Below are 16505 nucleotides of genomic sequence, written 5' to 3'. Positions count from 1 at the left end.
GTGGCAGAGGATGAGATGGTTAGAAAGCACCACCAACTCAATGGACATGGATTTGATCAAACTCTGGGAGATAGTGGAGGACAGAGGAGCCTGGCGTGCTGCAGTCCATGGGTCGTAAAGAGTCAGACACGATTTAGCGACTGAACAACAACAAAAATTCATGGTTTATTCCAGGATCAATGATATGGGAGCAGAGCTTCCATTCTGCCTCACCTCCATGGTGTCAATATATCATACTTACAGAGGAGGAATTTAGTGACTACAAATATGTTTGGGAATTCCCTGGCATTCAGAGGTTAGGACTCTGTGCTCTCACTGCCAGGGACCCAGGTTCGATCCCTGGTGAGGGAATTAAGATCCCACAAGCCTTACAGTGTAGCCAAAAAAAAAAAAAAAAATGTGTTCTCTGGAGTCAGATTAGCTGAAGCTGTGACCTTGTTAGGCCTGTTAGTAGTTGTGTGGTCTAAGACAAGGAACAACAGCTCTGTGATCAGTCTTCTGATGGCTGAAAATAGCAATTATAGTGGTCCCCCAAACATAGGGCTATTTAAAGATGAAGTGAGATCTCGAGTAAGAAATGCTCGGCCCTATGCCTGGTTTTATCAGTCGGGTTTTGAAACCACCCCAAAGTAGTGACTGCAAAACACAATCGCTCATTAGCTCACATGTTGTGGGTCAGCAGTTTGTACGAGACTCAGCGGGGTGATTCTTCCACTGGTCTCTCCTGGGTTCACCCATGCGACTGCAGTCAGCTGGGGGTTGTCCATGAACTGGCAGGACTAATTTAGCCACAATCTGGAGGCTGGCTGTTAACGCCGGCTTCATCTGTACTGGCTTTTGGCTGTGCCAGTGAAGTGGCTTGGGTGATATACAGAAGTCACCCAAGGTTCTTAAGAGCAGAGAGAAAGGCAAACTTCACACATTGTCACTTTTCAAGCTTCTTATTCAGTCACCTTTGCTATTGCTCAATTGGCCCAAACAAGTTTCACAACCAATCCCAGAAGCCAGGTCAGCAGAAAACAGTCCAGAAAGCGAAGAAGAAAAAACTGGGACCATTATAGCAACAACCTACAGCATAGAATTGTAATAAATTCAATAAATGTTGGTTATTATCTTCACCTCATCTCCTTTGATGAGCATAACTGTACTCTGATGTGTTCAGGAATTGTAGTGTTATCCCAGTTTTAATTTTTTTAATTGGAGTTTAGTTGCTTTATACTGCTGTGTCAGTTTCTGGGCCATATGTATGCACACGTATCACCCCCTTTTTTTGGATTTCCTTTCTGTTTAGATCACCACAGAGCACTGAGTACTTTCCTGTGCTCTATGGTAGGCTCTCGTTAGTCATCTATTTTATACATAGTACTGCATATATGGCAACCCCAATCTCCCAGTTAATCCCATCCTCCACTTTGACCCTTTGGAGTTTGCTTGTTTGTTCTCTATGTCTATGTCCCTATTTCAACTTTGCAAATGAACTTCTTTTAAATGTGAGAGTGACTTACTATTATCCCATAGAGGTCTTTTCATGATGGAAACCCACAAACTTTAATCATTCGAAACCCACAAACCTGGCAGTCATCGGACAGCTTTTTCCTGACGTTTAAATGAACAATGATATCTCATATGATTCTTCATTTCCTCCATCTAGGTTCACAGTCCAGCTTGGATGACGTGATAACAAATCTTGCAGCTATTAAATCGGGCAAGGTCAAGCAAACACAGTGCTTTCTCTATATGGCCTCTGAGCCTACAAAGAAATTGGCTACTTCTCTGCTGGAGGCAAAAAATGTATCAGTCAATAGTGGTAAACACAAACCCAGGTAAGTCTGACAGAGTCTGCTCTGGGGAATCCCTGGCGGTCCAGCCGTTAGGACTCCACACTTTCACTGCCTGCCGAGGTTTAGTCCCTCTCGTCTGAGACGTAGTTAAGATCACACCCACAAGCCACATGGCAGGATAAAACAAAACCAAACCAAAAACGTCATATCTGTTACCACTGAAGTAGCCAGTGCATTAGTCTCTTAAGACAGTCACAAGAAGACACAACAGACTGGGATGGATTCAAACAGCAGAAAGTTATCCTTCTAGTTGTGAAGGCCAGGATCCCAAGGCCAGGAGTTGGCAAACCTATGTTCCCTTCAAAGCCCCTAAGAGAGAATCCATCCTTGCTTCTTCTTCTGGTGGCTCTGGGCATTCCTTGATTCGTGACTTTGATACTGACCAGGGTGCTTGGCCTTCTCCAAGCAACAGACATTGATTAGAAGCCTGACAAGAAATTCAGGCAGAGCCTCTCTGATGCCCTGCTGCAGCAGGTGGGGGTGAAAACAAGCAACGCTTTCCCTCGCTTGCTTGCTGAGGCTGGGGAGCTGGTTCCTTATATGGGGTGAGGGGAGCAGTGTGGCCAGGGTCAGATGAGCAGCTCGAGCTCAAACGACTCGACTCCTCAATGGTTTTCAGGGAAGGGGTTCTAAGGCAGTGTGAGCAGGAGGGCTGCAGAGTGCACGATTGCCTTGTGTGGGGTTCTCTGGTTGCCATCAGGTGAAGTTACAAGCAAAATCAACCTTCTGGTTTTGACCAGTCTGGGGTCTATGTTCTTGCGGTCAGAAGTGCTCATCTGGAGGGGGTCTGCTTCCTGTAAAGACGGCTTGGGAATGTGCATCAGGCCTTTATCTATATGTCACTTCCCTGATTCAGCTACGTGGCCAGACTGTAGTCTAAACTGTTAACAGTTGCTAAGTCAACAGCTGTTCTGTTTCTGTGGCTGCACAGATCCTAATCATTAACTCTTTAAAAATTGTTTTTATTTTTAAAATTATGACAGTATGATGACACGTTTACAGGGGACTTGGAAAGTACAGAACAAAGTTACCTATTGTTCCACTATATATTACAAGTAATTTTTTTAAGTAGATAAACTAAGATTTTTAGTTGGAGTTTCAACATCAAACTATTAAAAATTACTAAATGAATAGACACAAAATTAGAAGGATATAGTAGGCCAGAAAATCACTATAAACCAATTCAACATAATTAAGATTTATACAATTTTCACACAGCAACAGGGTACAAATTCCATTCAAGTTCCCATAGACTATAAACGAGGAGACAGTGGGACATATCCAGGGATATATAACAAGGTGAGAAAGTTTCATGGTCTAAAGGTATTGGAATCATACAGAGTCTGTTCTCTTCTCACTGTGGAATCATGTTCAAAATCAATATCGAAAGAAGTTTGAAAATAACCCACATGTTTTCAAAGGCAATGGGACATTTACTGAGAGAGATCTTTGACTTAGCCATTGAAAGCCTCAAGAAGGTTAAAAGACTGAAAAAACACAGAGGGTGATTGCAGAGAAGAAAGCATTTAAACAAGAAATTAATATTTAATATCAAGGATAATTTTAAAAACCCATGTATTTAGAAATTAAATGTCCACTTTTATATGATGAGTGTATCTAAGAAACCATGACAAGGAAAATTAGAAAATATTAGTAAAAGAATAAAAAGGGAATTTATCAGAGTTCATTGCGTGCAGCTGAAGCTACTCAGTGCAACTAAATGCAATGTAGAATCTAGAATAAAGTATGAAAATACATAATAGACACTAGTGCAAAATTTTGTAAAATTTGAATAAAATCTATACTTTAATAATACTGTATTATATGTTAATCTCCTGTTGTTTTTTACAACATAATACCTATTTATATTTTCAGAATTGAATTAGAAGTTTCAAGCCTCATTCAAATTTTTTAATGTCACAAAATAAAAAGCTTTCTAGATTTTTAGCAATAATACTAGATGCTGGAATATATGAAACTATATCAAAATTTTGAGTGAATATAAATTATAAATCTAACATTCTATTCATACCTAGTCAAACAAATGGAACCAAAAATTTGAAATATTATCTCAGTAAAGTTTCATGTTTTCTAAAATATATATATCATGCATAATGGAGGCCTGGCATGCTGCAGAGTCGGACGCAACTGAACTGAACTGAATATACATAGATGTATATGTACTATAGGAAAGCCTTTCTACTGCACTTGGTAAAGGCTAGAGAAAGAACAACAACAAAAAAGAGATGCAAAAATTGGAAACCATAAGTTGAATGAAATGGGATCAGATCAGATCAGATCAGTCGCTCAGTCGTGTCCGACTCTTTGCGACCCCATGAATCGCAGCACGCCAGGCCTCCCTGTCCATCACCAACTCCCGGAGTTCACTCAGACTCACTTCCATCGAGTCAGTGATGCCATCCAGCCATCTCATCCTCTGTCATCCCCTTCTCCTCCTGCCCCCAATCCCTCCCAGCATCAGAGTCTTTTCCAATGAGTCAACTCTTCGCATGAGGTGGCCAAAGTTCTGGAGTTTCAGCTTTAGCATCATTTCTTCCAAAGAAATCCCAGGGCTGATCTCCTTCAGAATGGACTGGTTGGATCTCCTTGCAGTCCAAGGGACTCTCAAGAGTCTTCTCCAACACCACAGTTCAAAAGCATCAATTCTTCCGCGCTCAGCCTTCTTCACAGTCCAACTCTCACATCCATACATGACCACAGGAAAAACCATAGCCTTGATTAGATGGACCTTTGTTGGCAAAGTAATGTCTCTGCTTTTGAATATGCTATCTAGGTTGGTCATAACTTTCCTTCCAAGGAGTAAGCGTCTTTTAATTTCATGGCTGAAGTCACCATCTGTAATGATTTTAGAGCCCAGAAAAATAAAGTCTGACACTGTTTCCACTGTTTCCCCATCTATTTCCCATGAAGTGGTGGGACAGGATGCCATGATCTTCGTTTTCTGAATGTTGAGCTATAAGCCAACTTTTCACTCTCCACTTTCCCTTTCATCAAGAGGCTTTCTAGTTCCTCTTCACTTTCTGCCATAAGGGTGGTGTCATCTGCATATCTGAGGTGATTGATATTTCTCCCAGCAATCTTGATTCCAGCTTGTGCTTCTTCCAGCCCCGCGTTTCTCATAATGTACTCTGCATATAAGTTAAATAAGCAGGGTGACAATATACAGCCTTGATGTACTCCTTTTCCTATTTGGAACCAGTCTGTTGCGCCATGTCCAGTTCTAACTGTTGCTTCCTGACCTGCATACAAATTTCTCAAGAGGCAGATCAGGTGGTCTGGTATTCCCATCTCTTTCAGAATTTTCCACAGTTTATTGTGACCCACACAGTCAAAGGCTTTGGCATAGTCAATAAAGCAGAAATAGATGTTTTTCTGGAACTCTCTTGCTTTTTCCATGATCCAGCAGATATTGGCAATTTGATCTCTGGTTCCTCTGCCTTTTTTAAAACCAGCTTGAACATCAGGAAATTCACGGTTCGCATATTGCTGAAGCCTGGCTTGGAGAATTTTGAGCATTACTTTACTAGCGTGTGAGATGAGTGCAATTGAGTGGTAGTTTGGCATTGCCTTTCTTTGGGATGGAATGAAAACTGACCTTTTCCAGTCCTGTGGCCACTGCTGAGTTTTCCAAATTTGCTGGCATATTGAGTGCAGCACTTTCACAGCATCATCTTTCAGGATTTGGAAAAGCTCAACTGGAATTCCATCACCTCCACTAGCTTTGTTCATAATGATGCTTTCTAAGGCCCACTTGACTTCACATTCCAGGATGTCTGGCTCTAGGTCAGTGATCACACCATCATGATTATCTGGGTCGTGAAGATCTTTTTTGTACAGTTCTTCTGTGTATTCTTGCCATCTCTTCTTAATATCTTCTGCTTCTCTTAGGTCCATACCATTTCTGTCCTTTATTGAGCCCATCTTTGCATGAAATGTTCCTTTGGTATCTCTGATTTTCTTGAAGAGATCTCTAGTCTTTCCCATTCTGTTGTTTTCCTCTATTTCTGTCCATTGATGGCTGAAGAAGGCTTTCTTATCTCTTCTTGCTATTCTTTGGAACTCTGCATTCAGATGTTTATATCTCTCCTTTTCTCCTTTGCTTTTCACTTCTCTTCTTTTCACAGCTATTTGTAAGGCCTCCCCAGACAGCCATTTTGCTTCTTTGCATTTCTTTTCCATGGAGATGGTCTTGATCCCTGTCTCCAGTACAGTGTCACGAACCTCATTCCATAGTTCATCAGGCACTCTATCTATCAGATCTAGGCCCTTAAATCTATTTCTCACTTCCACTGTATAATCATAAGGGATTTGATTCAGATCATACCTGAATGGTCTAGTGGTTTTCCCTGCTTTCTTCAATTTAAGTCTGAATTTGGCAATAAGGAGTTCATGGTCTGAGCCACAGTCAGCTCCTGGTCTTGTTTTTGCTGACTGTATAGAGCTTCTCCATCTTTGGCTGCAAAGAGTATAATCAATCTGATTTCGGTGTTGACCATCTGGTGATGTCCATGTAGAGAGTCTTCTCTTGTGTTGTTGCAAGAGGGTGTTTGTTATGACCAGTGCATTTTCTTGGCAAAACTCTGTCAGTCTTTGCCCTGCTTCATTCCATATTCCAAGGCCAAATTTGCCTGTTACTTCAGGTGTTTCTTGACTTCCTACTTTTGCATTTCAGTCCCCTGTAATGAAAAGGACATCTTTTTTGGGTGTTGGTTCTAAAAGGTCTTATAGGTCTTCATAGAACCATTCAACTTCAGCTTCTTCAGCATTACTGGTTGGGGCATAGACTTGGATTACTGTGATATTGAATGGAAATGGGATCACTGACTATGAAATAGAAAAAGTGAAACAAACTGAATAAAAGTTAAACATCATATAGTCCAGCTGTTTCTGAAGATGGCAGCTCATTAAAATCACATCTGGAACTTTGGGCAGATTTGTGTTGTCCAAGAATTTCCAAGATAATTCTGATATGCAGCTGGATTTTAAAAAGTGATTACAAGTTTTTCTATTATGTGGTAGTTTTAGTGATAGAGAAGTCTGTTATTTTCTGTTGACCAATAATGATGCAATGGTATTAAAATGAACAGTAGCTACGTAATCACAGTAGTAAAAGATGTTTATCAGTTTTCACAAGTAATAGCCAGACTAAAAATAAAAGATAATTACGCTTGCAAGCCACAATGGAAGCATGATTAATCTACGAGTATAAAATAATTGCATACAATTTGGGGGGTTAAGTAGAGTGATGTGATAAGTGGAAGTGGATACATGCACAGTTTTCCATCCATCCAGCCAATCTATGTCTTTTTGTTGTTGCATTTAATTCACTTACATTTAATGTGATTATTGATACATAGGACCCTATTGTCATTTTCTTAATTGTTTAGGTCTCTTCCTTCTCTTAAGTTTCCTTCCTAGAGAAGCTCCTTTAACATTTGCTGTGAATCTGTTTTGATGGTGCTGAATTCTCTTAACTTTTGCTTGTCTGGAAAGCTTTTGATTTCTCCATGAAATACGAATGAGAGTCTTGTTGGGTAGCATATTCTTGGTTGTTCAGTTCAGTTCAGTTCAGTTCAGTCACTCAGTCGTGTCTGACTCTTTGCAACCCCATGAATCATAGCACACCAGGCCTCCCTGTCCATCACCAACTCCCGGAGTTCACTCAGACTCATGTCCATCAAGTCAGTGATGCCATCCAGCCATCTCATCCTCTGTCATCCCCTTCTCCTCCTGCCCCCAATCCCTCCCAGCATCAGAGTCTTTTCCAGTGAGTCAGCTCTTCGAATGAGGTGGCCAAAGTACTGGAGTTTCAGCTTCAGCATCATTCCTTCCAAAGAAATCCCAGGGCTGATCTCCTTCAGAATGGACTGGTTGGATCTCCTTGCAGTCCAAGGGACTCTCAAGAGTCTTCTCCAACACCACAGTTCCAAAGCATCAATTCTTTTGCGCTCAGCCTTCTTCACAGTCCAACTCTCACATCCATTCATGACCACAGGAAAAACTATAGCCTTGACTAGATGGACCTTTGTTGGCAAAGTAATGTCTCTGCTTTTGAATATGCTAACTAGGTTGGTTGTAGGTTATTCCTATTCATCAATTTAAATATATCATGCCATTCCCTTCTGGTTTACAGAGTTTCTGTTGAGAAATCAGCTGATAACCTTATGGGAGTTCTCTTGTATGTTATTTGTCATTTTTTTCTCATGTTGCTTTTAATATTTTATCTTTGTAATTTTTGTCAGCAGTTTGATTACTATGTGTCTCAGTGTGTTCCTCCTTGGGTTTAGCCTGCCTGGGACTCTGTGCTTCCTGGACTTGGTTGACTATTCCTTTTCCCATATTAGAGGAATTGTCAGCTATTATCTCTTCAGATATTTTCTCGGGTCCTTTATCTCTCTCTCTCTTCTCTTTCTAGGGCCTCTATAATGCAAATGTTGGTGTGTTTAATGCTGTCCCAGAGGACTCAGGCTATTTTAATTTTTTTTCATTCTCTTTTCTGTATTCTATTTTACAGCAGTGACTTCCACCATTCTATCTTCCAGGTCACTTACCTGTTCTCCTGCCTCATTTATTCTGCTATTGATTTCTCCCAGTGTACTCTTCATCTCTGTTAGTTTGTGCTTTAGTTCTTCTGGGTCTCTTGTAAGCACTTCTTGCATCTTCTTCTTCCCTTTCCCAAGAATGTGGATCATCTGCACTATCATTATTTTGAATTATTTTTTCTGCAAGGCTGCCTATCTCCACTTCATTTAGTTATTTTCCTGGGGTTTTATCTTGTTCTTTCATCTGAGAGATAATTCCCCCCCTTTTCATTCTGATTGACTTTCTGTGGTTGTGGCTTTGTTCTGGAGGCTGCAGGACTGACTTATCATTTCTTCTACATGCCCTCTGATGGATGAGGCTGATGGGAGGGACTGATGGTGGATAAAACTAGATCTTCTGGCTCTCAGTAAAACTTCAGTCTGCCTATCAGCTGATGGATGGGGCTGTGCGTCCTCCCTGTTAGTTGTTTAACCTGAGGTGAACTGGTCCTGGAGTCTACAGGCTTCTGTTGCTGTTCAACCACTAAGAGGTGTCCAGCTCTTTGCCACCCCATGGACTAGAGCACCCCAGACTCCCCATTCTTCACTGTCTCCCAGAATTTGGTTAATTCATGTCCAAGTGATGTCATCCAACCATCTCATCCTCTGTTGGCCCCTTCTCCTCCTGCCCTCAATCTTTCCCAGCATCAAGGTATTTTCCAATGAGTTGGCTCTTAACATCAAGTGGCCAAAGTATTGGAGCTTCAGCTTCAGGATCACTCCTTCCAATGAATAGTCAGGATTGATGTCCTTTAAAATTGACTGTTTTGATCTCCTTGCTGTCCAAGGGACTATCAAGAGTCATTTCCAGCACCACAGTTCAAAAGCATCAACTCTTCAATAACTCAGCCTTCTTTATGGTCTAATTCTCACATCTGTACATGACTATTGGAAAAACCATAGCTTTGATTATATGCATCACTTTGTTGGCAAAGTGATGTCTTTGCTTTTTAATATGGTGTCTAGGTTGATCAGAGCTTTTCTTCCAAGGAGCAAGCGTCTTTTAATTTCATGGCTGCAATCACCATCTGCAGTGACTTTGAAGCCCAAGAAAACAAAGTCAGTCACTTTTTCCACTTTTCCCGCACCTATTTGCCATGAAGTGATGGGACCAGATGCCATAATCTTAGTTTTTTTTTTTTTTTTTTTTTTTTATTATTATTTTTTTTAATCTTAGTTTTTTTAATGTTGAGTTTTAACCCAGCTTTTTCACTCTCCTCTTTCACGTTCATCAAGAGGCTCTTCAGTTCCTCTTTGCTTTCTGCCGTTAAGGTGGTGTCATCTGTATATCTGAAGTTGTTGATATTTCTCCTGTCACTCTTGATTCCAGCTTGTGCTTCATCCAGCCTGGCATTCCACATGATGTACTCTAGATATAAGTTAAATAAGCAGGGAGAAAATATAGTCTTGACATACTCTTTTTCCAACTTTGAACCAGTCTGTTATTCCATGTTTGGTTCTAACTGTTCCTTCTTGATCTGCATACAGGTTTCTCAGGAGGCAGGTAAAGTGGTCTGGTATTCAGACCTCTTTAAAAATTTTCCAAGCCAGCCACGGTAGCATAGCGGGTAGAGTCAGGCAGGCAGGCACGTAGGCAGGCAGGGCCATAGGATAGGAGTTCAAATCCCAGGCAGGGTCTAGGAGCATACGGTTAGGGTTAGGAGGTAGGCACTAGGGTTAGGGGTGGGATAGGGAACTATCCCACGTTGAAGGTCAGGAAGGGCAGTAGTGAGGAGATACCCCTTGTCCAAGGAAAGGAGCATTGGCTGCACTTTGCTGGAGCAGCCATGAAGAGATACCCTATGCCCAAGGTAAGAGAAACTCAAGTAAGACAGTAGGTGTTGCAAGAGGACATCAGAGGGCAGACACACTGAAACCATACTCACAGGAAACTAGTCAATCTAATCACACTAGGACCACAGCCTTGTCTAACTCAATGAAACTAAGCCATGCCCGTGGGGCAACCCAAGATGGGCAGGTCATGGTGGAGAGATCTGACAGAATGTGGTCCACTGGAGAAGGGAATGGCAAACCACTTCAGTATTCTTGCCTTGAGAACCCCATGAACAGTATGAAAAGGCAAAATGATAGGATACTGAAAGAGAAACTCCCCAGGTGAGTAGGTGCCCGATATGCTACTGGAGATCAGCGGAGAAATAACTCCAGAAAGAATGAAGGGATGGAGCCAAAGCAAAAACAATACCCAGCTGTGGATGTGACTGGTGATAGAAGCAAGGTCTGATGCTGTAAAGAGCAATATTGCATAGGAACCTGGAATGTCAGGTCCATGAATCAAGGCAAACTGGAAGTGGTCAAACAAGTGATGGCAAGAGTGAATGTCGGCATTCTAGGAATCAGCGAACTGAAATGGACTGGAATGGGTGAATTTAACTCAGATGACCATTATATCTACTACTGCAGGCAGGAATCCCTCAGAAGAAATGGAGTAGCCATCATGGTCAACAAAAGAGTCCGAAATGCAGTACTTGGATGCAATCTCAAAAACGACAGAATGATCTCTGTTCGTTTCCAAGGCAAACCATTCAGTATCACAGTAATCCAAGTCTATGCCCCAACCAGTAACACTGAAAAAGCTGAAGTTGAACGGTTCTATGAAGACCTACAAGACCTCTTAGAACTAACACCCAAAAAAGATATCCTTTTCATTATAGGGGATTGGAATGCAAAAGTAGGAAGTCAAGAAACACCTGAAGTAATAGGCAAATTTGGCCTTGGAATATGGAATGAAGCAGGGCAAAGACTGATAGAGTTCTGCCAAGAAAATGCACTGGTCATAACAAACACCCTCTTCCAACAACACAAGAGAAGACTCTCTACATGGACATCACCAGATGGTCAACACTGAAATCACACTGATTGTATTCTTTGCAGCCAAAGATGGAGAAGCTCTATACAGTCAGCAAAAACAAGACCAGGAGCTGACTGTGGCTCAGACCATGAACTCCTTATTGCCAAATTCAGACTTAAATTGAAGAAAGCAGGGAAAACCACTAGACCATTCAGGTATGACCTGAATCAAATCCCTTATGATTATACAGTGGAAGTGAGAAATAGATTTAAGGGCCTAGATCTGATAGATAGAGTGCCTGATGAACTATGGAATGAGGTTTGTGACATTGTACAGGAAACAGGGATCAAGACCATCTCCATGGAAAAGAAATGTAAAAAAGCAAAATGGCTGTCTGGGGAGGCCTTACAAATAGCTGTGAAAAGAAGAGAAGCGAAAAGCAAAGGAGAAAAGGAGAGATATAAACATCTGAATGCAGAGTTCCAAAGAATAGCAAGAAGAGATAAGAAAGCCTTCTTCAGCCATCAATGGAAAGAAATAGAGGAAAACAACAGAATGGGAAAGACTAGAGATCTCTTCAAGAAAATCAGAGATACCAAAGGAACATTTCATGCAAAGATGAGCTCGATAAAGGACAGAAATGGTATGGACCTAAGAGAAGCAGAAGATATTAAGAAGAGATGGCAAGAATACACAGAAGAACTGTACAAAAAAGATCTTCACGACCCAGATAATCGTGATGGTGTGATCACTGACCTAGAGCCAGACATCCTGGAATGTGAAGTCAAGTGGGCCTTAGAAAGCATCACTATGAACAAAGATAGTGGAGGTGATGGAATTCCAGTTGAGCTTTTCCAAATCCTGAAAGATGATGCTGTGAAAGTGCTGCACTCAATATGCCAGCAAATTTGGAAAACTCAGCAGTGGCCACAGGACTGGAAAAGGTCAGTTTTCGTTCCAATCCCAAAGAAAGGCAATGCTAAAGAATTCTCAAACTACCGCACAATTGCACTCATCTCACACGCTAGTAAAGTAATGCTCAAAATTCTCCAAGCCAGGCTTCAGCAGTATGTGAACCGTGAACTTCCTGATGTTCAAGCTGGTTTTAGAAAAGGCAGAGGAACCAGAGATCAAATTGCCAATATCTGCTGGATCATGGAAAAAGCAAGAGAGTTCCAGAAAAACATCTATTTCTGCTTTATTGACTATTCCAAAGCCTTTGACTGTGTGGATCACATAAACTGTGGAAAATTCTGAAAGAGATGGGAATACCAGACCACCTGATCTGCCTCTTGAGAAATTTGTATGCAGGTCAGGAAGCAACAGTTAGAACTGGACATGGAGCAACAGACTGGTTCCAAATAGGAAAAGGAGTACGTCAAGCCTGTATATTGTCACCCTGCTTATTTAACTTCTATGCAGAGTACATTATGAGAAATACTGGGCTGGAAGAAGCACAAGCTGGAACCAAGATTGCTGGGAGAAATATCAATAACCTCAGATATGCAGATGACACCAGCCTTATGGCAGAAAGTGAAGAGGAACTAAAAAGCCTCTTGATGAAAGTGAAAGAGGAGAGTGAAAAAGTTGGCTTAAAGCTCAACATTCAGAAAACAAAGATCATGGCATCTGGTCCCATCACTTCATGGGAAATAGATGGGGAAACAGTGGAAACAGTGTCAGACTTTATTTTTCTGGGCTCCAAAATCACTGCAGATGGTGACTGCAGCCATGAAATTAAAAGACGCTTACTCCTTGGAAGGAAAGTTATGACCAATCTAGATAGCATATTCAAAAGCAGAGACATAACTTTGCCAACAAAGGTTCATCTAGTCAAGGCTATGGTTTTTCCTGTGGTCATGTATGGATGTGAGAGTTGGACTGTGAAGAAGGCTGAGCACCGAAGAATTGATGCTTTGGAACTGTGGTGTTGGAGAAGACTCTTGAGAGTCCCTTGGACTGCAAGGAGATCCAGCCAGTCCATTCTGAAGGAGATCAGCCCTGGGATTTCTTTGGAAGAAATGATGCTAAAGCTGAAACTCCAGAACTTTGGCCACCTCATGCGAAGAGTTGACTCATTGGAAAAGACTCTGATGCTGGGAGGGATTGGGGGCAAGAGGAGAAGGGGACGAGAGAGGATGAGATGGCTGGATGGCATCACTAACTCGATGGACATGAGTCTGAGTGAACTCCGGGAGTTGGTGATGGACAGGGAGGCCTGGCGTGCTGTGATTCATGGGGTCACAAAGAGTCGGACATGACTGAGTGACTGATCTGATCTGATCTGAAGAATTTTCCAGAGTTTGTTGTGATCCACACAGTCAAAGTCTTTAATGTAGTCAATGAAGCAGATGTAGATGTTTTTCTGGAATTCTCTTGCTTTTTCTATGATCCATCAGACGTTGACCATTTGATTTCTGGTTCCTCTGCCTTTTCTAAATCCAGATTGTACATCTGGAAGTTCTCAGTTCACGTACTGTTAGAGCCTAGCTTGAAGGATTTTGAGCATTACCTTGCTAGCATGTGAAATGAGTACAATTGTGTGATAGGTTATACATTCTTTGGCATTGCCTTTCTTTGGGATTGGAATGAAAACTGACCTTTTCAGTCCTATGGACAATGCTGAGTTATCCAAATTTGCTGTCATATTGAGTCCAGCACTTTCACAGCATCATATTTTAGGATATTAAATAACTCAGTTGGAATTCCATCACTTCCACTTGCTTTGTTCATAGTAATGCTTCCTAAGGCCCACTTGACTTTGTACTCCAAGATGTCTGGCTCTAGATGAGTGATCACACCTTTGTGGTTATATGAGTCAAGAAGACCTTTTTTTTGCATAGTTTTGTGTACTCTTGCCAACTTTTGTTAATCTCTTCTGCTTCTGTTAGGTACTTACTGTTTCTGTCCTTTATTGTGCCCATCTTTGCTTGAAATGTTTCCTTTGTAGCTCCAATTTTATTGAAGAGATACCTAGTCTTTCCCATTCTATTATTTTCCTCTATTTCTTTGCATTGATCACTGAGGAAGGTTTTCTTGTCTCTCCTTGCTATTCTTTGGAACTCTGCATTCAGGTGGGTATATTTCTCCTTTTCTCTTTTGCCTTTTGCTTTCTTCTTTTCTCAGCTGTTTGTAAGGCCTCCTCAGATGACCATTTTGGTTTTTGCATTTCTCTTTCTTGGGGATGATTTTGATCACTGCCTCCTGTACAGTCCATAGTTCTTCAGGCACTCTGTCTATCAGGTCTAATCTCTTGAATCTATTTCGCACTTCCACTGTAGAATCATAAGGGATTTGATTTAGATCATACCTGAATGGCCTAAAGACTTCCCTGTAGCTCAAACGGCAAAGAATCTGCCTGCCATGCAGGAAACTAAGGTTCGATTCCTGGGTTGGGAAGTTCCTCTGGAGAAGGGAATGGCAATCCACTCCAGTATTCTTGCCTGGAGAATTCCATGGACAGAGAAGCCTGGTGGGCTACAGTCCATGAGGTCGCAAAGAGTCAGACATGACTGAGCGACTAACATACATACATAAATGGCCTACTGGTCTTCCCCACTTTGTTAAACTTAAGTCTGAATTTTGCAATAAGGAATTCATGATCAGAGCCACAGTCAGCTCCTGGTCTTGTTTTTGCTGACTGTATAGAGCTTCTCCATCTTTGGCTGCAAAGAATATAATCTATCTGATTTCGGTGTTGGCCATCTGGTGATGTCCATGTGTAGAGTCGTTGCTTGTGTTGTGGGAAGAGGGGTGTTTGCTATGACCAGTGTGTTCCCTTGGCAAAACTCTGTTAGCCTTTGCCCTGCTTCATTCTGAGCTCCAAGGCCAAACTTGCCTATTACTCCAGGTAGCTCTTGACTTCCTACTTTTGCATTCCAGTCCCCTATAATAAAAAGGACATCTTTTTTTGGGTGTTAGTTCTAGAAGCTCTTGTAGGCCTTCATAGAACCGTTCAACTTCAGCTTCTTCAGCATGGGCAACCTGTTTTTGGTGGGTTTCAGTGTCCTCCTGTCAATGGTGTTCAAAAGCTAGTTGCAGTTTTGGTGCTCTTGCAGTAGGAGATGAGTGCTTGTCCTTCTATTCCTCCATCGTGATTTGATCTCTCCATTAACTCTTTAAAAAAAAAAAAAGATTTTATTAATTATTTATTTTTGGCTGTGCTGGGTCACTGTTGCTGTGCATGTTTTCTCTCAGTGTGGTGACTGGGGGCTACTCCGTCGTCATAGTACACAGGCTTCTTATTGCAGTGGCTTCTCTTGGTGCAGAGTGTGGCTCCAGGGTGTGTGGACTCAGTAGTTGCCCATGAGCTCTAGAGTGTGGGTTCCATATTTGTGGCACAAAGCCTTAACTGTTCCATGTACATGGGCTCTTCCAGGCCAGGGACCAAAACCCGTATCTCCTGCATCGGCTGGTGGATTCTTTACCACTGAGCCACCAGGGGAGCCCCTTTGACCATGAACCCTTGAGATAGTCCTTTGAGATTCTTGGGAAGCCTGGGAGGTTAAAGTAAAAGGCTTTGACTTCAAAGGACAGGGACACAAGGGCTTGTTTGCCGTTTTGATGTTATGGGCTATTCTTTCCTTTAATTTCCAACAGCCACCAAAAGATGTTGACACTCTCAACCCTGGATCCTGCCCATGCTGTCTTGGTGAATAAACTCTGGTATTTCGGTGGCAATGAAAGGAGCCAGAGGTTCATCGAGCGCTGTATCCAGACCTTCCCCAGTACATGCCTTCTGGGGCCCGAGGGGACCCCTGTGTCCTGGATGCTGATGGACCAGACAGGAGAGCTGCGGATGGCAGGCACCCTGCCTGAGTACCGGGCCCAGGGGCTCATCTCCTACATCTCCTGTGTCCAGGTCCAGACTCTGGACAGACTTGGCTTCCCCTTGTATTCCCACGTAGACAAGGCCAATCACATCATGCAAAAAGTGTGCTCCAACATGCAGAGTATCTTCGTGCCCCACGGCTGGAACCAGTGGAACTTTGTGCCTCTGTAAAGCTGCCCTGAACACAAGAGAGCATTGAACGAATGCAGAATGTGGCTAGAGGAGCCAACAGAGAGAGAATACAGTGTAATGAAGGGCAATGAAATGGCTTGACCTCTGAGCAAGCAGTGATGGGTGGTGAACAGGACAGATTCAGTCTCTGTGCTCAAATACGTCCCAGAATTTCCTTGTTTCCTCAGTAGGAAACAGACCAGGTACCCAGCTGTCGGTTCCTGGATGCTTTCACCATCCTTGTCATGATT

General features: G+C 42.2%; 1 protein-coding gene across 1 annotated transcript in view; it reads left to right on the top strand.

Moving 5' to 3' along the window:
* LOC129628602 (glycine N-acyltransferase-like) overlaps positions 1 to 16254 on the top strand; it is a 30627-nt gene extending 14373 nt beyond the window's left edge. Inside the window, exons 4-5 of the mRNA XM_055548052.1 lie at positions 1652 to 1823; positions 15852 to 16254. Coding sequence (XP_055404027.1) covers positions 1652 to 1823; positions 15852 to 16254 — 575 coding nt within the window. The remainder of the gene's footprint in view (positions 1 to 1651; positions 1824 to 15851) is intronic.
* The last annotated feature ends 251 nt before the right edge of the window (positions 16255 to 16505 follow it).

Source organism: Bubalus kerabau, chromosome 15 (assembly GCF_029407905.1).
Source record: "Bubalus kerabau isolate K-KA32 ecotype Philippines breed swamp buffalo chromosome 15, PCC_UOA_SB_1v2, whole genome shotgun sequence".
NCBI classification, from domain to species: domain Eukaryota; kingdom Metazoa; phylum Chordata; class Mammalia; order Artiodactyla; family Bovidae; genus Bubalus; species Bubalus kerabau.
The sequence above is the reverse complement of the archived record's forward strand: the minus strand, read 5'-3'. Positions and strand labels throughout refer to the sequence as shown.